Raw genomic sequence first — 22498 nt, forward strand, 5'->3', positions numbered from 1 at the left:
GGGGTCTCATCCAGTGACAATTTACCTAAGGGTTTGTGATGTCTTGTGCTATATGGGGTCCCTGACATCAAGTGTATCCTTAAATCAGAGACTGTCAACTGGCAGCCCAGAGGCTGAATCAATCATGTAGATGTGTGTGTGTGTGTGTGTGTGCGCGTGTGTGTGTGTTGTGCCTGTTATTTTTTGGCTTATACAAGTTTTCTATTAAAATATGAATTATTTGCCAGAATTAAAAATTATGAAGTTTCATATAACAACTCATATTTCCAACCCCTTTGGAAAATACCAAAATGCTGGGAAGCCCTGTTAACAGTGGAGCAGCATTGCCACTTGGTAACAACCCACTGACCTGAGTGAGGGGGTCCTCCACAGCCCCCACTGGTAGGATTTACTCCTTCCTTCCTTCCTTCAAATGTCTGCCCCTGCACATTTGGGTTCGCAACTCTGTGCCCTCCTGGTCTAGTAAACACCAACGTTCCAGAACTGCTCAGTGCATGTGGGGATGCAGGGCCAACCATGACACTCCGGCAGGTAGTAGGATAACCTATTCTAATGAAATTTTTGTTTGGCTCTCTACGTATTTCCTAATTGTAAGCAATTCGCCAGGCTTTGTATGTCTTTGCCTTAATAATTGTGGTGGGGCAGAGAGCAAGGCAGCCTGAAAATGAAGCTGATCTGTACTAAAAACCTAAGGCCACTGAAGAGATGATGGGGTGTCCTGGAGAGAGGGAGCCCTTGGAGAAGTGGTGAGGTGAGGAGGGCAGGCCCCTGCCCGGGAAGGGCAGAGAGGTCTGGGGACTCCTCCAGGGCAGCAGGGTCACTACCACTCCATGAGAGCCTTCTGGAGCCACATGGCTGGGTGGCCAGGAGAGGCAGCTCTGGCCCCAGAGTCCCAGCCCCAGCAAAGACTCCATATCCCAGGAAAGCCAGGAAGCAGGGCCTGCCTGGCTCGGAGGACAGGTGCCAGCCAGGATTTCCCTCATAAGCCTCAGGGACTCTGATACAACCTTGGAAGGACAACAGCCTTCAAAACAGACTGAGATGAAAAGGAATGAAGGACTGACATATGCTATAACACAGATGCCCCTTGAAAACGTGCTAAGTGAAAGAAGCCAGGCACGAAAGGCCACATAGTGTAGGATTCCAGTGATATGAAATATCCAGAATAGGCAAATTCATAGAGACAGAAAGCAGATTAGTGGTTGACAGGGGCTGGAGGAGAGGGAGATGAGGAGTGACTGTTTGATGGGTACCAGGTTTCTTTTTAGGGTGGTGAAAATGTTCTGGAATTAGATAGTGATGATGGTTGCACTATGTTGTGAATATATTATGAATGTACTAAAAGACACTGAATTGTAGACTTTAGAATGGTTAAAATGGTGAATTTTATGTTATGTGAATTTTATCTCAATTTTAAAAATGAGCTGGAATTTGCTACCACCTTAGTGGATGGTAACCTGAAGTTACAATTAAGTTGATTTAAAGGAAAAGGAAAAATTTTTCCCCCAACCTCTGAGTCTGTGGGCAGGACTCATTCCTATTATCTAACCCTAAGAAAAGGAGCCTGTATCCTGAGACACAGGAGGACCCAGGTTTACCTGGGATGGAGCTCTAGAGACAGGAACACGGAGTGTGTTAGAAGGTGGTAAAAACACTGCCCAGGGGAACAAGACTGGGCCCTGATGACCTCGGAGCTCAGCCCAGTCCTGGGCTGACCAGCTCCAGACTCCTTTTATTGGACTTTCTAGTTTAAGCCTTTGTTCTTGGGGTCTTTTCTTACAGTCTGCCGAATCGAATCCAAACGAATGCAGCATCCTAGAGGATGTGTGATCTGAAGCATTAGCAGACGTTACATGGGCAAACTGGTGTGTGAGGGGGCTACAGGCTGGGATGAGAAGGACCAAGAGGAAACGTATTCCAGGCAGAGGGGAGAGAATGTTCCCTGGCCTGGAGGAAAGACAGAGCACAGTTGGGTGTGTCTGGGGCCAGCAGAGAAGGGGTAGAAGGAGATGAAGCCTGAAGTAGGAGCAGGGCTAAGACATGTGGGACCTTGTAGCCTTGTAAGAAGTTGCATCAAGCCCACAGGTAGAGGGGGCCCTGAAGGACTGGTGAGGTTCACATTTTAGGAAGACGCCTCTTGTGCTGAGACAGGAGGAAGCAAGAGTTGAGGGAGACCGTAAGGAGACTGAGGCTGCGGTCAGACAAGAGATGAAACGGACTTGTACTTGGCGAGTGGCTGTGAGAAGGGAGCCTCTGAAAGGGAGAATTCACAGGACTTGGTACCTGATTGGATCTGGTGGTGGGGGAGAGAGCAGGAAGGTTGGGGATGAGGAATCATGGGCTGAGAGAGGAAGCAGATGTGGGATTGGGACTGGAGAAGGAAATGCAGGCCTGGGCGTGGAGCCTGAGGTGGCCCGGGGTCAGCCACGGAAAGAGCGCCCGAGTGAAGACCATCGAGGGAGCCCTGGCCTGGGAGTCAGAAAACCAGCCAACCGTGCGCTTGTGTGGTGCCGCCTTCAGCAATGCCCTTGACCTCTCTAATTCCAGCCCTCATCCTAAACTGGGGGTGTTGTCAGTTCATGTTTGTAAAACCCCCTGGCACTTACTAGATGCTCAATGTTAACTGAATCTGAAATGTTGCTCCTTGCGTCCCATCGGCACTTTGCTCTCTCGTGCCCGCCGATTCTGTCGTTTCTTTCATCTGCCAAGAGTAGGCGCCGAAGACACAGCCCTCACCCCTCTGCTCTGGCTCCAGGGTAGCCCGGAGGAAAGCCCCTCATCTTCCTTGAGCCGCATGAACTTGATTCCCGTTTTAACAGAGGACAAGCAGGAGGCTGGCAGGTGGGCCTGGATTAGAAGCCAGGGCTCCCTGCTCCAGGATCCGCGCTCCCGGCTCCGCAGCATCTGGACTCCTGCCGAGGGGGCGGGAGGCCGGGGGGCGGGGCTGTGGGTCCCCGCGCGCCCGGAGCCTCCTCCCTCCCTGCCCCCGCCCCGCCGCACCTCCCCGCGCTCCTCCTCCCGCGCCCCGGCTCTGCGCGGAGGCTGCGGCTCGGCCGGGCAGGCGCGGAGCGCGGGGACCCAGGCGGTGGCGGCCGCCGGGCGCAGCGGGTCCGGCGCGGGGAGCCGGGCTCAGCCTCGGCTTGCGCCAGCCCCGACCCTCGCCCACCCGAGGCCGGCCTGGGGGGCCCGCAGGGCGCGCGGAGCGCCGAGTGCGCGTCGGGCCGGGCCCCGCACCTCGGCACAGGAGCGCGAGCGCGGCGCGGCGGAGCGCCAGGCATGGAGCCGGCCCGGGAGCCCCCCGCGCGGGCCCGGCCGCCGCCGCCCCCCGCCGTCCGCCCCGCGCCCGCCCCCGCCGCGCCCAGGCTGCGCTCGCCCGCCGAAGCGGAGGGCCGCGGTCCCGAGGGGCTACTGCGGCGATCGGGGTCGGGCTACGAGGGCAGCACCAGCTGGAAAGCGGCCTTAGAGGGTAAGCGCCTAGCGGCCCTCCATCCTCCGGCCCCGGGACCCGGGAGGCGGGACAGAGTCACCTTGGCCGGTCTCCCGGTGGGGAGAGCGGGGAGCGCGACTCTGGAACCCGGGGGATTGCCAGGGCATCAGATGCCACATTGTGGGGCGGTGGGGAACAGGTAACTGGGGACCACCTATAGTACAGCCTTGACCCTGTGTCTGCAGCTAACTCCCTCTTTGACCTTGGGAGCAGGTTTCATGCTCTGAGCCTGTTTCCTTATGAGTGAGGGGGGACAGTTACCGTCCGGCACTCACCCGATCGGCATATTGAGAGAGTGGCTTGACTCTACAGCAGTGAAAGTACTTTGGGCAAAGTGACAAAAGCTGTGGACCCCGACACGGTGCTAATGCCCCGTGAGAAGGGGGTTGGGGGATGGGGCGCTGGTGGTGCCGGGAGGGAGAATCTGCCAGAGGGCCTTCCTTGCAAGTCAGGGGTCCCACCTACCTCTTCCAGTCAGAGGGGCTCACGGCCTGACCCCTGACTGGCCAAGGGGGCGGTCTACAAAGTGGAAGACAGATTTCAATCAAGTTCATGAGTTCTTTCAGTGAACTTGTGTGGCCACTTGTGTGGTGTTGGAGGTGCTGGAGCTGGCCAGAGGGCTGGTCCTCTGGACGTTTCTCGGTACTCTGGACACCCGGAGTCCAAAGGCCGAGGACCTGCCTCGACGGCATCAACTAGGGAAGCCCAGGACCTGGATCACCCAACCATTAGGGAAGGAGTGTCAGAAAAGGAGGGCTTCCTGGAGTAGGTGACCTCTTAGGAGGTGTGGAAAGAGAAAGATGGGTGCACCAGGCTCGAGGAGTGACATGTTCAGGGATCAAGTGGCGAGAACTTGCCTGTCCCTTGTGGGGAACTGACCTCCAGAATACCAGGATCGGGGTGGGGCGCAGTGAGAAGAGAGGAGTCTGGAGGGCCCAGACCGTGAATGGCCAGCCAGGCCTTGCCAAAGTGTTTGGACTTTGTCTGAAGCGGCTGTTGAGAGATTTGAAGCATACAATGAGACAGTGGGTGGCCCTTGGAAAAGTGGTGGTGGCCCAGAGGGGTCAGACCAAGGCCAGGTCAGTGAGGAAGGCGGGGCCGTGGTCAGGGGAGGGACATAACCAGCGCCAGCCAGGGCAGGTGCCTGGCCAAGGAGGGAGAGGTGGGGACAGTTCTGTCGGCATTTGACCCAAAGGCTGGTAGGCCAGGGGACACGGATGGCCTGAGGAGGGGCTGTGCAGACTCTGAGGGGAAAGCTGGACACCTGGATGGTGATTTGGGACAAAGGAGGCAAAGATGTTGGAACTCAGTGTAGGAGAGCCATTGCAGAGGACCTTCGGGCTGAGGAGAGCTGAGCTGAATAAAGGTGGACAAGCCCTCTCTTTGTCATGCATCTTCGGGCTCACTGTTAGATTTGCCTGGGACCCCCTGCTTCCCTCCTGCCCAAGTTATTTCTTGAAGTTGCTCACTCCTCTTGCCTGTATTTCTCCACTCATTCATTCGTAAGCATTTCTCCAGGGGCTGCCCTAACCTCATTCTAACCCCCAGTGCTTAGGAGCCACTTCAGGGGTGGTGCGGCCTCTTTCAGTGCCTCCGGCTGGCTGGCTCCCGTCTTACCTCCCATCCTGACCTTGGCCCCTTCTGCTTCCTACTCCCAACCATGGCTGGGCCGACCACCTGCAAGTTAGGCTGAAGAAGAAGCCGCACATCCGGCAGGAAATGGCCCAGGGGGTCTCTCAGGACACTGGCTCTTCCAGGCCCTGTGGAGTCTAGCCTACTCTGTGCTCAGTGCCCACCTGTGGCCCAGCCTCGTCTCGCCTGTCTGGGCATGGCTCCCTGCCTGGCCTGGCTCTGTGTCTCGTGGCACCTCTGGCCCCTGCCCTCGTTCCCATGGTCCACCAGGAGCAGCCCCACCCTGGTGCCTGTGGACCTTGGGGGCTCAGCATCTGGGGCCTGTGGGCCTTTTCCCACAGGAGTTTTAGGCTGTGGAGTCTGTGTCCCTGCCAGGGGCCTCCCCTCCACTGGTCCCCTGAGCATCTCCTGCGTGTTCCCTGGGCTCCGCATCTCCTGCGGGGAGAGGGGAGCTCTCGGACCACGATGGTGCTCTCCAGGGTCCTGCCGTGTGCTGATCCCCCCCACATTCACTCACTCTTCCTCACCTCCCACAAACACTCCTGGAGGCCCCACTGTTCCAGCGCAGCTCCAGGCACTGGGAACATCCCTGCCCTTGCAGAAATCACAGGACAGGGGCTGAGGCAGCCTGCTGCAGTGCAAAGAGCACGGATTCTGGAGTTGGGTAAGCCTGAGCCAGATCCTTCCACTGCCAGCGGGCTGGCAGGTTTTCAAACGTGTCTCAGCCTCAGTTTCTTCATCTGCTAAGCAAGATGAGGATTTCTGCCTCTCGGGGCTACACGGACCAAGGTGCTGGGGTGTAGGCTGTGTGCAGGTGATCCCTTTCCCCAGTCCCTAGAGCCCGGCATCCCTGATGAGGGAACCCAGGGAAAGTGTGTGACCAACTGCTCAGCTGAAATCCTTTGACTGCTCGTCTGCCTACTGTGAGTCCACTCCCCGCCCCAAACTGCAGTCCTCATAATGGGCCCAGTCTGCAGACCCTGAGAAACACCCGTGATGGGATGAGGGGTCTGCCAGGCCTGGGGACCAAGGGGTTTTGCAGACCTTGCTTAGCCAAGCATCTGTCTTGAGACTTCTTGATTTGACCAAGCTGAACCCTCAGGGGGCCTGTGCTCCTTTATTACCACGTACCGAATATTTATCAAGCACCTACAAAGTGCCAGCCCCCGTGCTGGGGCTTTCACGATAACTGTCTTGTTTAACCCCCACATCTACCCTTGCAGGGGCTTGGTGAGTGTTGTACCTATTTTATATATGAGGAAACTGAGACTCGGAGAGGCTAAGTGTCTTGCCCAAGGATGCACGTTGCTCTCTCACACGTGAAATCCCGTCGGGTTTGCCACAAGGCCCTCTGATGTGAAACCTCTTACTCTGTCCTGAGCTGACCAACATGAGGCCTGGTGAGGCTAATTGGAGAGAATCAAATTGTGCTTCTGACGCATGTAGCTCTCGTCCCTGCGCTCCTCAGACAACCCTGCCACCTCCAGCAGATGCTTTTTCCTCTTCACAGGTTAAGTGACGTGGAAAACGTCTTAAATCTGAAGCTGGGATTAGAGCCCAGGTCTTTAAGACTTTCCTTCGATGAACAGTTAGCTTTATAAATAGGAAGCCAAACAGAAATTCTCCTGATTGAGTCCTCTCCCTGTGGATATTAACCTTTCCTTCCATCCTCAGCCTTGGCGGACAGGCTGGAAAAGTGATCCAGAGCTCCCGCCTGGGTTCTGGAAAGACTGGAGGTGATTGGAGATGGGAATATTTCTGGCATTGGGGTAGGGAGGGTGAGGAAAAGCAGCCTGGGGGTGCAGGAGTGGGGACAGAGTGATTCTGCAAATCTCAGGTTATAGATTTTCCAGTGCTCACCAATTCTGAATTTTTAATGTTGAAAGTTTCTTGATAAGACATAAACCCACAACTTCCTGCTCAAAACCACACACATGCATTTAGCAAAGCCTCTTAAAAATTTAAAAATTACCAAACTCTACATTTGATAGTTTGTGACAGTCAAGAGTATGCTTTCCAGGCTGTGGCCCTGGCAACTTAGAGACGTCAGCTATGATTCTCTTTTGCGCTGTGGATATGCGGGTGTTGGGAGATCTGTCTGGGCTTGGGAGCCAGGTTTTTTTCAGTTGTTCCTTCTAACATTAGGCTAAGTCATATACATTTATAACATAAATAAACTGCACCCTCAAACTCCATCTAATAAGGGCCATTGCATAGAAGGAAGGATTGCTGAGTTAGACATTTGTTATGGCTTGAATTGTATCCCCCCCAAAGAGATATGTTAAAGTCCTAACTCCCCAGTACCTCAGAATCTGCCCTTATTTGGAAGTATGGTCATTGCAGTTGTAATTAGTTCAGATGGGGGCATACTGAAGCAGGGTGGGCTCCTAACCCAATATGACTGGTGTCCTTATAAGAGGCGGTCACGTGAAGACAAAGAGACACACAGGGAGAAGGATGTGACGATGAAGGCAGAGGCTGCAGTGATGCAGCTGCAACCAGCCAACCAGCATAAACGAGGACAAAGCAAGGAAGGATTTCCCTACAGGTCTCAGAGGCAGCACGGCCCTGCTGACAACTTGATTGTGGACTTCTAGCCTCCAGAACTGTGAGACAACACATTTCTGGTGTTTGAAGCCACCTGCTTTGTGGTGCTTTGTTACGTCAACCTAGGAAACGAATGCAACATTGTTTTGGCTTGTGCAGCCCCACAGCTGTCCTCGAGAGTGAACAAGGAGTCAGACTCTGTAGCACACCCTCTCTCTGTCCACAGTGCAGCATCCAGAGCAGTTATCCCCATGAAAGGATGAAGAGAGTCCTCAGTTCTGGTGATGCTGGAGACACAGGCACAGACTCTCCTTCCCCTGAGAGCAGGTGTATATCCGCATGGCCAAGGGCATTGTCATTCAGGGTAGCTAGATTCCCTCTGTGTTTTTTAGTATCAGTGGGTGCTCTGTAACATGCAAGGCAATGACCGAGCCCTGTTATAGGGAGCCCAAACGTGAGTAAAGCACAGCCCTTACCCTAAAGGAGCCCATGGGCCAATAATCATCATGATGGTAATTGCTAACACTGAAGGAGAGCTTACCATGCCAGGCACTGCTCTAAGCCCTATATGTTGAATTCTCATAAAATTCTAAGAGGGAGACACTATTATGACTTCATTTGAAAGACGAGGAAAATGAAATAAAATAGAAGCTAAGTAGCTTTGCCACTAAAAAGTGGCAGAGCTGGGATCTGAACCCACGTGAAGTGGCTCACGATGCTAGGCTCTCATTGCGGTGCCAGGGTTATAGAAGAGGATCGAGAGGCATTTAAAGAAGGGAAAGGAGGGACTTCCCTGGTGGTCCAGTGGTTAAGACTCTGCACTCCCAATGCAGGGGGCCTGGGTTTGATCCCTGGTCAGGGAACTAAGATCCCACGTACCGCAACTAAGCCCGCGTGAGCTGCAACAAAGACCCAGTGCAGCCAAAAAAATAAATAAATAAAAAATAAAAAAAAATAAAGAAGGGAAAGGCAGGATTCATACGCAGCTCAAGGGGATTAGTCTTACAACAAGCTGCCCCTGAGGACAGCAGAGCAGATACAGAAAGAGCCCAGCCCTTGAGGGCAGGCGTGAGCCTCTGTTCTTACCATGCCGGAAGCCACCCACCTCTGGACTCCTGGTCACTTGCCAGTATAGACCGTGCTCATAGGAAGGACTCCTGGATGTTTGTTGGACTTGCAAGTAAAGATGGCAGACTGAATATATGCGTTTATTTTCTTTCCCTTCCAAAGCTCATTAATACAACAGTAAAGGGATTTTTATAAGGTCACAAGGATAACAAGAACAGGAGACAAAACAATAGCAACGAGGGGCTTCCCTGGTGGCGCAGTGGTTAAGAATCCGCCTGCCAATGCAGGGGACACGGGTTCGAGCCCTGGTCCGGGAAGATCCCACACGCCGCGGAGCAACTAAGCCCATGTGCTACAACTACTGACCTTGTGCTCTAGAACCCTCAAGCCACAACTACTGAAGCCCGTGTGCCACAACTGCTGAAGCCCATGCGCCTAGAGCCCGTGCTCCGCAACAAGAGAAGCCACCGCAATGAGAAGCCCGTGCACCGCAATGAAGAGTAGCCCCCGCTTGCTGCAACTAGAGAAAGCCCGCGCGCAGCAGCGAAGACCCAACACAGCCAAAAGTAAATAAATAAATAAATTAATTAAGCAAACAAACAAACACATAGGGATCAATGATGGTGTAACTGACACTGAATCCACTGGCCTGGGAAAGTTCAGGAAGCAGAGGAGCAACCTGAGTCACAAACAGGAACCCCACAGCGCAGAGACCAGGGCACCCGTCAGCACGGCCGTGAGTGAAGAGGGAGCTGAAATCAGGAGGGCTGGGTGAACACTTGTTAGGAAGACTTCAGATCCCCAAGTCCTCTCCCCACTCTGTGAGCCCATCCCCAGCCCTCTGCCTTGGGGAGAGAGGGCCTCCGGACACCAACACATTTGAGAGCAAGCAGTTAAGGCGACATTTATGTATTGAGGGCTCAGGATGGCCTCCTAGCCTCTTTTCCCAGCCAAGCCTACACCCTCCAGGAGGCAAAACAGAAGAGCAGTCTCCAGGGACACTGACCCAAGAGGAAAAACCCAAGGAGGTCAACAAACAGACAGCCTTGAGGACCAGCCCGTCACTCTGCCACGACCCTCACAGTTAATAAGCCCCTCTTCCTGTCTCAGAGGTGCCAATAAAGTCTTATTCCTCCTGCCTTAATCATGGACAAATAACCAAGGATCTCCAGACATCTGAGGAAAGTCTCTGACATGGAAGCTAGAGATCAAAACAAATGAACAGGAAAAATAAAGCAGTTTGGAGAAAACAGAGATTATACAGATTAAACTTTCTGCCCACTTCTCCCCCACCCCCTCCGGAGCCCCCCTCCGGAGCCCCCCTCCTCCCCCCCAAAAAAACCTAAAAAACTATCAGTAATATCCTCAGAGAGATAAGAGAAAATTTTGCATCATTAAAATAAGAACAGGACGCTTTAAGAGGGAGTATTCAGGGAACAGCAGCAACAAACCCAAAAAAACCTTAGCAGTTAAAAATAATTGTAGAAATAAAAGATTCAGTAGCGAGTGGGAAGATAAAGTTGAAAAAAATCTTCAGGAAATAGCAAAGGCAAAGAGACAGTGGATATGAGAGCTTCCTCCCTCCTCTCTGGTGGCTCTTCCTTTTCTAATAAGGGCACTAATCCCATCCTGGGGGCCCTCACCAAGAATGGAATCTGCTGGTACCTTGATCTTGGACTTCCTTGCCTCCAGAATTGTGAGAGAGAAGTGTCTGTTGTTTCAGCACCCAGTCTATGGTTTTTGTTAGAGCAGCCTGTGCAGACTAAGTCAAAGGTGAAGTAGAATTCCTGATTTTGCCTCATCAGCTTAAAGGAGTTTTGAAGTTGAAATAATGATGAGCACACAGAAGTGTAAGCAAAGGAAAATGATTAATTACAGGGAAACAAGAAGTTGTGTAGAAATAAAGATCATAATACACTGCATAGCTTTCCTGGGAGTAGCATTTACATTGCCATACGAAAAGAACACCTAATTATCAGTCTAACCCAAACTATGATGTTGAGAGAGCAGGTAGTGTGTGAGTGGTCAGGGTGGGGATAGTAATGCAGAGAATTAAATCTTCCTCATTATTGTGGGAAGTCAATAAGTAGTGTCTTAAATAGAAAAGTCAAAAAGTATTGACATACGCAAAGCTTTTAGAGATTTGGAGGTAAATACCAGAAGAATTAGCTAAAAGGGTTGGAAATAGTTGCCTCTGTGGAAGGGGCAATGTTCTGTTTGGTTGTTAGTTTGTTTAGTGAAGCCTGGTAGAATTTCTTGACTTCAGATCTGTTGCTTTTCAGATCCTTGATAAAGGACCAGGTTTCTTTTCCCAATTTGTTGTGAAGTACAATACAGACAAATTACTAGAAACAGTATCAGGCACTTGGATGTCACAGCAATGCTGAACTGCTGTAAAAGTTTCTAGATACTTCCTCTCGATTTTGGTATTTAGCTCGTCATGGGTGAGTAATGATGGACAGCCCAGCACTGGGCTGTGGAGACACTTCTTTCATCTATGCACATATATAACTTTTAAAAGGTTTTTAAAATGGTTAAAAATAAAAAGGGAGTACTCACCTACTAGGATGGCTATAACAAACAAAAATGGAAACTAACAAGTGTTGGTGAAGAGATGGAGAAATTAGAACACTTGTGCGTTGGCATTGCTGGTAGGATGCAAAATGGTGCAGCAGCAGTGGAAAACAGTTTGGTGGTTCCTCAAAAAGTTAAATGTAGAATTACTATATGATCCAGCAATTCCACTCCTAGGTATATACCCAAAAGAATTGAAAACAGGGACTCAAACAGATATTTGCCAATGTTCATAGCAGCAGCATTCATAATAACCAAAAGATGGAAACAGCCCAAGTGTCCGTCAATGGATGGATGGATGGATAAACAAAACGTATATAATTATACAATGGATTATTCAGCCATAAAAAAGCAATGAAATTCTGATGTGCTACAACACGGATGAACCTTGCAAACACTATGTTAAGTGAAAGAAGTCAGACCCAAAAGGACAGATATTGTATGATTCCACTTACATGAGGTTCCTAGAATAGGTGAATTTATAGAGACAGAGAGTAGATTAGAGGTTATCAGGGGCTGGAGGGAGGTGGGAATGAGGTGTTAATGCTTAATTGGTACAGAGTTTCTGTTTGGGGTAATGAAAACATTTTGCAAATAGACAGTGGAATTTTGCAAATTCACAGTGCACAACATTGTGAATATAATTAATGCCACAAATTGCACACTTAAAAATGGTTAAGATGGCAACTTTTATGTTATGTATATTTTATCACAAAATACTTGCAAAGACCCTGTGCCTGAAGTCTAAAAGGGTTCTTTCATTAAACATCAAATTAAAATTTTAGGTGAGAACAATAAATATAAATTTAAAAGGGAGAAGCCAGAGGATCAGGAAAGCTTTCGTGGAGAGAATGGAGGGTGTGGGGCAGGATTTCAAGAGACTGCAGTGGAGGAGAAGAAATTTGAGAGCAAAGACCCAGCTGCAGGGCTGTGAGGACGGACTGGGGTATTTCAAGGAGTCCGTCTGGCTGAAACCAGGGATGAGGTAGAGAAGCAGCAGGAGATGAAAGATTGGAAAGCTCCGACAGCCCACAGAAGGAGTTCAAGTGCGTAGCCCTGGAGGCAGGGTTTTTAAGCAGGGGGATCGCAGAATCAGACAGACCCGTGCTTTCGAACGGCACCTCAGACTTCAGCATCAGAATCTCCTGGAGGGCTTGTTCAAACACAGCCCCAGAGTTTCTCATTATCAGGACTTGGGGCTGGAGGTGGGGGTGGGTGGTGGGGACGTGCCAGGTAATCAACCCCTTTCTCTCTCCTCAGACACCACCACGCGTCTCCTGCTGGGGGCCATCGCAGTGCTTCTGTTCGCCATCCTGGTGGTGATGAGCATATTGGGTGAGCATGGATGTCAGAGCATTTATGCGGTTCAGTTCCTACACACCTTGTCAAAAGCATGTCTAATTAGGTAAAGAAAGGTTCCAGACATACCGCCAATTCTGTGGGGTCAAAGTAAATAGGAAATAGAGTGTTGGTTCTAGATGAGATTTTAGCCTAAAATAGTACATTCACACATCGACTATACCCGTCCTCTTTGCTAAGCCATGCAGCGGAAGTGGAGATGTTAACTTAGGTACGATCACAAAAATGCTTCGGGAACGCAGAACAAACTTGGTGTGTGTTAGTTACGTAATGCTTCTTGAAGGAGACGGTTTGGGGTTAAGGGCCTTAAAGATCTCATTCACTCACTCAACAAACATTTATTGAGCCCCGCTGTGTGTTAGGCCCTGGGCTAAGTGCTGGAGATTTTTTTAAATGTATGACATCAACTTCCCTGTCCAGTGATAGAGGTGTTATCTAGCCTGGGGGCTTCCCAGAGGGGGAGAACACATGTGTTAATCCCTGAAGAATGAACAGTTTCCTAGCGAGCAGGAGGTAGAGGGACCAGAGCATTCCAAGGGGGAGAGGCCTGAAAAACACGGAGTGGCAGGTAGGACTGAAAGGGTTGAAGGAGGAATGCAAAAGACGAAACTGCTACTAAGTAAGGGAGGTGAGGCTATATGACCCGGGGATTTGCTGCTCTTATGGATTCAAGTCAAAGTACGTCATGGCTTCTGAAGGGTTTGCAAAGTGACTTCAGGACCTCTGTCTTTAATCTTTGAGAAGCGCCCTGAGACCTCAAAATGGGAGGAAAATCCACTGATAACATCAATTCCTACCAAACCCTCACTTGTAGGGCATGCAGGCTAAGCAGGGAGTTGTGAGTGCTTAGCAAAGAATGTGGTGACCACTGGGGTCACCTTGGATTCACCTAGACTAATTGTTACAAATGAAATTGTTCTATTGCTAGGTTGGGAGGACAGGGCAATATGTAAACATAGCATATTGAGATTGCAGTAAAACACGACAGAGTCCCTGGAGATCCTCGTGGGAAAGCATGGCCAGTAAGTCTAAGTGGTCCTGTAGCTCATTAAGCAGGAATGCCAGAGTGCCCATTAATTAATTGGTGTTGGTGTGGTGGTAGCTCCCTTGGGGGCTTGAGTACCATGGACTTGTTCTTGGCTCTGTCCTGGTCTACATTTTAGTCAATCTCTTGTATGAGAACAAACAAAAAAATATGCTTACGGAATTTGCAGGTGAAACAATTCAAAGAGGGATGCTCAATATGACAGATGAAAAAGAAACCAAGATTAAAATTTATCTTCAGAAACTCAAATGAGCCAATGTGAATGAGATGACTGTGGAAGAAATAAACACAAGATCCTGCATTTGGATTTAAATGTGATTTACACATGTTCTGGACAGGGGAGACCTGGCTTAGAAAGAGATCATAGGAAAACAGTTGAAGAGTATGGCTGAATTCCTTTTGGCAAGGAGTCTTAGAGAATCTCATGGAAGTTCTGGGCCTCCTTCCCAGAAAAGTGCACATAGGCACATACCCACAGATTCTTCTCATCGGAGCATCTGAAGACTGGAAAGCCCACAGCAGCTGGAAGGGGTACGGTGATCGCTGCTGGGTGGTAGACCACAGCTGACGTGTCCCAGCCTGTTCTGGTGGCAGCATTTTACTGGTGATGTGGGCACACCATACTGAGCCAGGCAGGATGGGGAAGGGTCTGGAGGGCACCCCCTGCAAGGGATTGTGGAAGGGACGGTGTCTGTTCAGTCCTGGAAGAGAAAGGCAGGGGTCCTTCTTCAAGTAGGAGGTGGAAGACAGACCAGGTCTGTCCGGGTCACTCCAGAGGCAGATCCTGGACCCACAGGTTCCAGGTCATGGGAAGGCAGGTTGGGACTCAAAATTGCAAAGGATCTTTCCAGCAGTTCAGCAGTGTTAGCTGATGAGGGTGTGGCCAATGAGAGCAGGCCCATCGAGCCCGGCCGACGGTTCCCACCCTGGCTGGAGAGAGAGGACGCGTGGCCCCCAGGTCCTTTCCAAGTGCGAGTTTCTCGGGTTCCACGCCTCGGGGAGTTCGGGGAGACAGAGGAGAGCTTAACCCAGGGGCCTAACCTGCTGTCACTTCCCCTCGGGACGGTGTCCCTGCCAGTCTCCCAAATTCCTTACTCATTTAGTCACCAGCCTTTTACCAGCCAGGCACTGTGACAGGCCCTCCCCCGAGGCATGTGGCTGATGGGCACCAAAGTGGAGGCAGGTGGAGGGAGTGGCGGGGAGCGGAGTGGGATCCTTGGGGGGCCGGACAGAGGCCCGCTGTGCTGGTGGATACCGAGCCGCTCCTCTTCCCTGCAGCTTCCAAGGGCTGCATCAAGTGCGAGGCGCCCTGCCCGGAGGATTGGCTGCTCTACGGAAGGAAATGCTACTTCTTTTCTGAGGAACCGAGAGACTGGAACACGGGCAGGCAGTACTGTCACGGCCACGAGGCCGCACTGGCTGTGATCCAGAGCCAGAAGGAGCTGGTGCGTGCCGGTGGGGCGGGGACCTTCGGGGCGAGCTGTGCCCCAAGGACCTGGTGTCCTCTGTGACCTGTTTCCAGAGCACAGCCTGGGGTGGGGGGTGCAGGTGGGCTCCATGGGGTCTGAGCAGGTCCACGAGGGGCTCTTGTTTCCACTGCTATTGTCAAGGCCAACTATGTCCACCCAAGGCTGGTTTGCTGAGCTCGACTCAGTATTGAAGCGTGAGCATTACAAATTATACCCGCACTTGTGAAATGAAAAATCGCGTTGGCTTCTTCTACTAGTCCAAATCAGGGCCTGACCTCTCATTTAACACCCCGAACAGTTATATCACTAGAAATGTGAAAGAAACACAATTAGTGGGTCTCTTGGCCATTTTGGGTTTTGAGGGCCACAGTTCATGCAATCCAAAATAGCAGAAAATCTAAAAGTCACTTCTGTTTGTCTCTGATACACAGTCTGATAGCTCCTTTCGGCAGAGAAAGGCCCAGGAATATGTGGGTAGAAGGACATCCAGCCAGAGCTTTGAGATGTGTCCCAGATGATCCATCAAGTAGGCAATTCCAGGCTTCCTGAAAATGAGGAACGCAGGCATGCTGGCCCACCAAGCTAGGAGACAAACCCTGTTCCAGGCTTCCTGGCCCAGTGGCGCACTCCCAGGGCCCAGGTCCCTTGGGGGCCATTGCAGGCAGCTCCATGTGGGTGCCGGGTGTCTGTAACCCCAGCTCCTCACTCTTGGGATGCAGTGAGGCGTCACCCTCTCCGTGTCTACACATCTGGGGAGCCAGTCTTCCAAGCTGAGGTTAGTCTGGGGATGTGTGAGCAGTCAGGAGACCGCACCTGACTCTGAGGTTTCCCTCTTTCCTTGGTGCAGGAATTCATGTTCAAGTTCACACGGAGGGAGCCCTGGATTGGTCTGCGCAGAGTGGGGGACGAATTCCACTGGGTCAACGGGGACCCGTTTGACCCAGACACGTGAGCTGAGGCTTCATCTTCTGGCCAAGGCGCTTAGACCGGGGAAGCCATAGCCTCCCAGACGCACGTCCTGAAGAACCTGGTTTTGTGCTAGCTGGAGCCACTCACCTCTAGGGTCAGGGGTGTGGGACAGAGACCCAGTTGTGATAATGGCTTTACTACTCTCTGCCTGGTAAAGTCCAGCCTGGTTTGGTGGCCCTGCTCCACGTAGGCAATAGAGCTTCCTGCTGCTGGAAAGGGCCCGGGCTCTTTCCATCTTGTGGCTCCCCAGTCCATCTGCACGGCTCAGTGTGGCTCAGGGAAAGGGAGGACGTGCCCTGCGTTGGTCAGAACTTAGCTTCACGGCCACACCTGACTGCAAGGGAGGGTGGGAGGTGGGGCCTCTGTTCTGGGCAGCCACATGCCACCTGAACATTGTCACTGTGGGAGAAAGGGGATCTGAACCCTGGGCACCAGGAGGGTTCCCTTAGAGAAAACACCTCTTGAGGGTGTCGGTGGTGCGTGCAGTGGTGGTATTATTTGTGTGGCCCAAGTGGTGTGGCGGGGAGTGTGTGATGGGTTGGTGGGTGTGCAAGGCCAGGGACTGTTTGTGGGGCGACAGTGGCAGCAGTCATGGGTGTAGGGGCAGTTTAGGCGTAGGGAGATGCAGAGCAGCACACACAGGGGAGTAAGAGCCTCAGCTTCTGATGTAGACTCTGAGGCTGGAGGACCAGGCCCGAGGAGCCGGGCGGGGGCACAGCTGCTGACCTGACGTGAACTGCGGCCCGTGACAACTTCCCTGTGCCGGCTTCTCCCCGTCTCCTGCACCTGTCTTTGTCCTCACTGCCTCTTCCTTGTTTTCTTTTTTTTTTTTTTTTTTCCTTCTCTTTCCTTGTCCGGCCCTCATCCCACATCTGTTCTTAGAGCTGCTGAGAAAGTCTTGCCCTTGCTGCTCCCACCTCTCCCCTTCTGGAAGCTTCCTGCTCCCGGAACCCAGGGAGCCCTGGAGGCTGGGGTCCCCAGAGCGCTGACTACCTGGCAACCAGCGGGCCTTGGGGCCACGCTTCTCTGACATCGAGGTGGTCCTGGCCCCCCTGCTCCCTCTTGGGGTCCTTCTGATGCCCTCTCTTATGAGACCCCAGCTCCAGCCTCGGCAGGGGGCTCAGGCCAGGGTGACCAAATGAGGTGAAGAAGAAGTGTTGAGATTCAAAAGGGATGATTTTAGGCAGGGAGAACCCCGCCTGTGCTAGATACAGGAGGTGCAGGCAGGGCGCTGTGGGGAAGGTGGGTGGGTGGAGGGTGGTCCTAGACAGGGCCCCGGGTTCCTGGGATGAGTGAGCTGAGCCCGACGGGATGGCGAAGCCGGATGGAGGAGTGCAGGGTGCGTCCCGGAAACATCCGTGGGCATCACTGGGGGCTGGAGCCGTGAGGCACTCTCTGGAGGCGACGGGAGCCACGCAAGCGGGGTCTGTGGGGGCCGACTGTCCCGGAAGCCCGCTCCCGAGGGAAGGACGAGTCACAGGGCCTCCGGGGCTGCCCAGTGACGGGCTGCGTCTGCCAGGTCGTGAGTGCCTGGTCTCTTCTCTCCCCGCCACAGATTCCCCATCTCGGGCCCGGGGGAGTGCGTCTTCGTGGAGCCCACCAGGCTGGTGTCGACGGAGTGTTTGATGACCCGGCCCTGGGTGTGCAGCAAGATGGCCTACACATGAGGTGGGTCAGGCCAGAGGCGGCCCTCCAGCCAGCCTCCGAGACCTGCCAGCCCCGGGCTCGTCTCCAAGCGAAGCGGTGAGGAGGGTGCCTTCCGCCCCTGGGTGCTCTCCCAGGCCCCGGAGTCTCGGTCCCTGGTCTCGTTGGCCCCAGGCAGGTCCTGCGGCTCAGTAGTCAAATCCCATGAGTCAGCAGTACAGCAGGCACCTGTCCCACGAGGGCATGCCCACGCATGCCCACGAGGGCACACGGCCCCCGCTTAAATTCAGGTCCACCCTTAGTCACCCAGCAAGTCCCTCCCTGGCCCTACCCTGGAACACTCCCTCCTCCGGAGGCCCTGGTGCTCTGAGGAAGGCCGGGGGCTGACGGGCTGCGGCACTGTCCACACAGACGGGCCCCCTCCCCACGCATCTCTCTCCTGGCTGCTGGGGAGGCCGGAAGGGAAGCCCCCTCACCTGGGCCCAGCATCCACCGTCCTTGCCTCGCCCGGGGTCTCAGGCAGGCCCCTGCTGTGTCCGTGGTGCTGCCGTGTTGGTCACTGATGGACTAAAGAGATGACTGGCGTCCAGAGAAGTCGGCTGCCACTTGTTCCAGGATCATGGCTTGGGGGAGGGGCATGTCTCCGGGTGCCCGTCTTTGGAGGGACACCACCAAGAGGCACCGGTGTGGCAGGCGGCATGTGTAGGAACCAAGGCCAAAAACACACTGTGTGGCCTCAGGGCACCGTTTAACGTTGCCAGGCCACTGAGTTATTCTTAGATGTCCGAGGGATGCACTCCATCTGGTTCCTCCATTACCATTCAACTCAGCGTGACAAACATTGATTCACACCTACCTCGTGCCAGACACCACACTAGGCGTGGGGAGCGACAGCTTTATCCCCCAAGGAGCACACAGGGAGCAGAGGAAACAGCTTGGAAAGCACCAGAACATTCTGGAACACGGTTGAGGGGCTTACTTTGCCTTAGGGGAAGATGGGGTGAAGAAGGCAGGAGGATGAGCCACGGAGAAGAGATTATGTTCACGTTGGGCCGGTTAAGAGTCTGTGCAGGTGCCAGCGCCCCTTCCTGCCCCCACCCTGGTCTGCCTGGAGAGGAAGCGGGGATGGGCCGGGGGTGGGGGGAGGCTGGCGGTTCCCCTGGGCCTATGGGGGCTGCCAGTGCCACCCTCTCCAACGCACACACGTGGAGCCCAGAGCAAGCTGTGGCCGGGTGACATACAGCCAGCCTGCCTGGGAGCCGCGTGTGTGAATCCGGGTCCCGGCCCATCTTCAGAAAGTGGCTCACAGGGAAACAGGTCCTGCCCTGCTCCGCTCAGTCCTTTTACTGTCAGTTTTCAGACAAAACTGTCAGCTTGGTTTCGTTGACCTTTTTGAAAGCTTTCCAGGTATTTAGTAAAATATGGGTATTTTGTGGTTTCATATTTGATCTTTATGGGGAAGCCAGCGTGGAACCTGAGTGTGCAGTAAAGAAGCTAAGGGAATTCAGTGTGGCCTGTGGAGGGATGGCAGGAGCCCACCGCCTTCCCAGCCCCTCTGGGGAAGTGTGTTGAGGGGCTGGGGATTGAGGAAGTGGTCAGCTGCCGCTACTGCTGCTTGGGTTGGTCAGGGGTCGGGGTGGTAAGTGGGAGGGCGTCTCTCCCTCACACCAGTTCTCACCAGTATATTCCCCTCAAAGATGGTCTCGTTGCTTTCCACGTGGCACCTCATTTAATTCTCTCAGAAAGACCCTGAGGCAGGTAATGCTGCCACGGGTGACAAAACTGGTCCTGGACAGGGAGAAGTAGGGCTGTGCTCTCATCTTGTCCTGCGGGTGCTGATGGGAAGAAGGGCGCCACGAGGTGGGTGGGGAGGAAGCAGTGTGGGAGGGCAGGGACCGAGGAACCCGGGCCACTGGGATCTTAGTTCTGATTCAATATCCACAGCCTGCTGCCTCAAGGCACACTGGCAGATGAGCTCTCTAGCCTTGGGCTTGCCCTGGGACCGCACAACAATTCTATGTCCGGTAAAGCTAAGAGGAACTCTGACCCAAGGTCATGGGTGTTTTAAGAGCTCTCTTATCTGCTCCTACGAGGACGGAAACAGAAGACCAAAACAAAATACTGGCACGCCAAACTTCAGAAATGTTGAGAATTCTTCCAAAGGTTATAAACCAACCAGGCAGGCGCACCTCCCACGTGGGCGGAGCCAGGCTGGGTGGGTGGGGCCGCGGAGTCGGGTGCAGTTGGGGCCAGCGGCCACAGGTGGCAGCACGGAGGCCGGACGCTCTGCTGGTTTCGGAGCTCGGAGCTCGAGCTGGCTCCCCCACAGTGCGGGGTGGGAGGATGTGTTGGGGGCAGGCACAAGGGACCATCCTTCCTCCAGCCCCACTCCTCAGCCCCTTTGGAAGATTTTCCCTTCTGAGGCCACTCCCCTGGAGTTGAGAAGATGCTTGGCTGGGAGCCTGGGCGGCTGTGCCCTGGGTGAATTTGAACCCGCACGGCAGCCCCGTCCTTGGCGTAGCCCCTGGAGCCGGCAGGATGTGGGTAGGAGGCTGGAGCACGCACACCAGGTCACCCTCAGACGTCCTTTGTGAAGATGGAGGGACGGGGGTTTTTTTCAGGAGGACTCACTGGGAGGTAGCGTTTGTTGCCGTGCTGGTGGGTTTCACTAGTGTTTGCGTAGTAAATCCTCCTACAACCTTACAGATGGGGAAGCAGGCTCAGGGCAGTTAAGGGACTTGCTCTACTGCTGTACATCACAGGCCTAGGAGGTGGCGGAAGGGGAGGAGGGGTGGAAGGGGCCACCTTGGGAGAGGACATGGGGTGCCCACAGGCGATTTTTTTCCTGTGCACTTTTATCGTCGTCGTATGGTTTTCAGGTGAATTTCCCATAGGGAGGGGGTAATGCAAATACTGACTTCCGTCCTTCTCTCCCTTCAAGGCCCAGCTCGAGCTCCCTGGGACTCCTTCTATGACAGCAGCAGCCCTCAGTGACCACTCCCTCACCCCAACACCTCCAGCACTTAAGACTGAGCCTTTCACACCGCTGGAGTCTGTCGGAAGTTTTCATCTGTGACTCATCTCTAAAGTCATCTGACCGCTCTTGGCATCTGATTATAAGCCCCTGGATAGCAGGGATTATGTGTCACTGGCCTCTTTGTAGCACACATAGCATGTGCTCAAAAAAAATTGTTGTATATGACACTAAGATTGCCCCCAAATGTCATCTCTGAAACTCTTTGCCATGGTGGGAGACAGCAGTGGCCGGCCATCATAAGAGGCTCGTCTTTTTGGCTTTGGTGGGCGTGGCATGATTTTAGAGGCCCGGCAAGACGCACTCTTTAGTTTGTTTTGCTTCAGCTAAGTTAGCTCACTCACATTCCCTAAGCATGTAGATACTGGGCGGGCTGAGTGGAGGTGACAAGGAGCATCCGGGCCGTGAGGGAGAGCTGCCTTCGCCTCCAGAACATACTCTGCACATACACAGAGCCCAGCTGGCGAGGGCGAGGGGCTGGCTGTGAGTGGAAACCAGGCCCGGGGAGGGTTTCCCTCAGTGACTGGGGTTGGCGGCTGAAGATTCCTGTGGTCACCAGGATAATTATGCTAATATCACTGTGCTGTTTGTGAAAGATGACCTGGTTTTCGGAAATGCCCACTGTCTGCTGTGTACTTAACACCAGGAGGGGGTGGAGGTAGAGGAGGGAACTGCTCTTTCCTTAGTCCGTAAAGAACTCCAAACCGGGAGCAAGTATGAGATTCAAACAGGGGTCATCCAGAAAACCTCCTGCCATGCCCATCAGAGATCCCACGTCTCAGCCTGGAGTGGATACACACTTGGCCTGACTCAGAAGACCTGCCCGAGTCTAGTCTGGGGCCAGCTCTACCAACAAGCAGATGTGTAGCTCAGGCTGCTGTGCTCCACCTCCCCGACCCCAGGCTTCACCTCTAACATAAAGTAGAAATCGTGCCTGCCCTGCCTACCTCACAGGGTTTTGAGAACTGTAGATGTTAGAATTTCAGGGATTAGAAATTATCGACCCCATTCTCACTATCCATGAGACCCCGAGAGGTTAAATAACACGTCCAAGGTCACGCATCTAGTGGCAGAGCCAGATCTCAGGTGTTGTGGCTCCTCTGTTCGTTGTTGATACTATTATTGCTCGTATCATGCTTTATTTGTTACCTGTCCACCATCCACGCAGAAGTGTAAGCCCCTAGAGGGCAGGGATCCACTCTCACGCTTTTTTCTCTAGCGCCTGGTACGTACTAAAGGTGCTCAATAAACATGTGTTGACCTAAACTGATCTTGACTCCTAGTTCAAGTGCTCCTTCTACACCATGCTGTCTCTGATCTCAGAAATCTGTACTGCCAGCCCAGCTGCCCACAAAAGGTATGAAAACTTGCAGATGTTTTAGAGAAAAAGAGAAGATGCTCAACTGCTTTGCAATGTGCTTTAGGGTCCTGTAGTCTAGAGCACAGAATCCATTTGAATAAAGACATACACATCTAAGACAAAATTGTAATAACAATGAACACTAGTTAAGAGCCTATTAGGGCCAGCCATTCACACAAAGTGCCTGGCCCATAGTAAGTGCTTAAAAATTATCATCTTTGGGCTTCCCTGGTGGCGCAGTGGTTAAGAATCTGCCTGCCAATGCAGGGGACACGGGTTCGAGCCCTGGCCCGGGAAGATCCCACATGCC

The 22498-nt window shown here is 53.1% G+C and overlaps 1 protein-coding gene across 1 annotated transcript; it reads left to right on the forward strand.

Moving 5' to 3' along the window:
- The first annotated feature begins 3276 nt into the window (after positions 1–3276).
- CLEC2L (C-type lectin domain family 2 member L) lies at positions 3277–22085 on the forward strand. Its single transcript, XM_061198096.1, has 6 exons — positions 3277–3466; positions 12569–12643; positions 14991–15157; positions 16029–16129; positions 17706–17818; positions 20736–22085. The coding sequence occupies exons 1-5, from the start codon at positions 3277–3279 to the stop codon at positions 17815–17817; spliced, it is 645 nt and encodes a 214-aa protein (XP_061054079.1). The 3' UTR covers position 17818; positions 20736–22085.
- The last annotated feature ends 413 nt before the right edge of the window (positions 22086–22498 follow it).

The sequence above is a fragment of the Eubalaena glacialis genome, chromosome 8 (genome assembly GCF_028564815.1).
Source record: "Eubalaena glacialis isolate mEubGla1 chromosome 8, mEubGla1.1.hap2.+ XY, whole genome shotgun sequence".
NCBI classification, from domain to species: Eukaryota; Metazoa; Chordata; class Mammalia; order Artiodactyla; family Balaenidae; genus Eubalaena; species Eubalaena glacialis.

Coding starts and splice junctions, on each gene's coding strand:
- CLEC2L (XM_061198096.1), top strand. CDS start 3,277: ATGGAGCCGGCCCGGGAGCCCCCCGCGCGGGCCCGGCCGCCGCCGCCC. Junction 12,644..14,990: donor GGTGGTGATGAGCATATTGG/GTGAGCATGGAT, acceptor TCTTCCCTGCAG/CTTCCAAGGGCTGCATCAAG. Junction 15,158..16,028: donor TCCAGAGCCAGAAGGAGCTG/GTGCGTGCCGGT, acceptor TCCTTGGTGCAG/GAATTCATGTTCAAGTTCAC.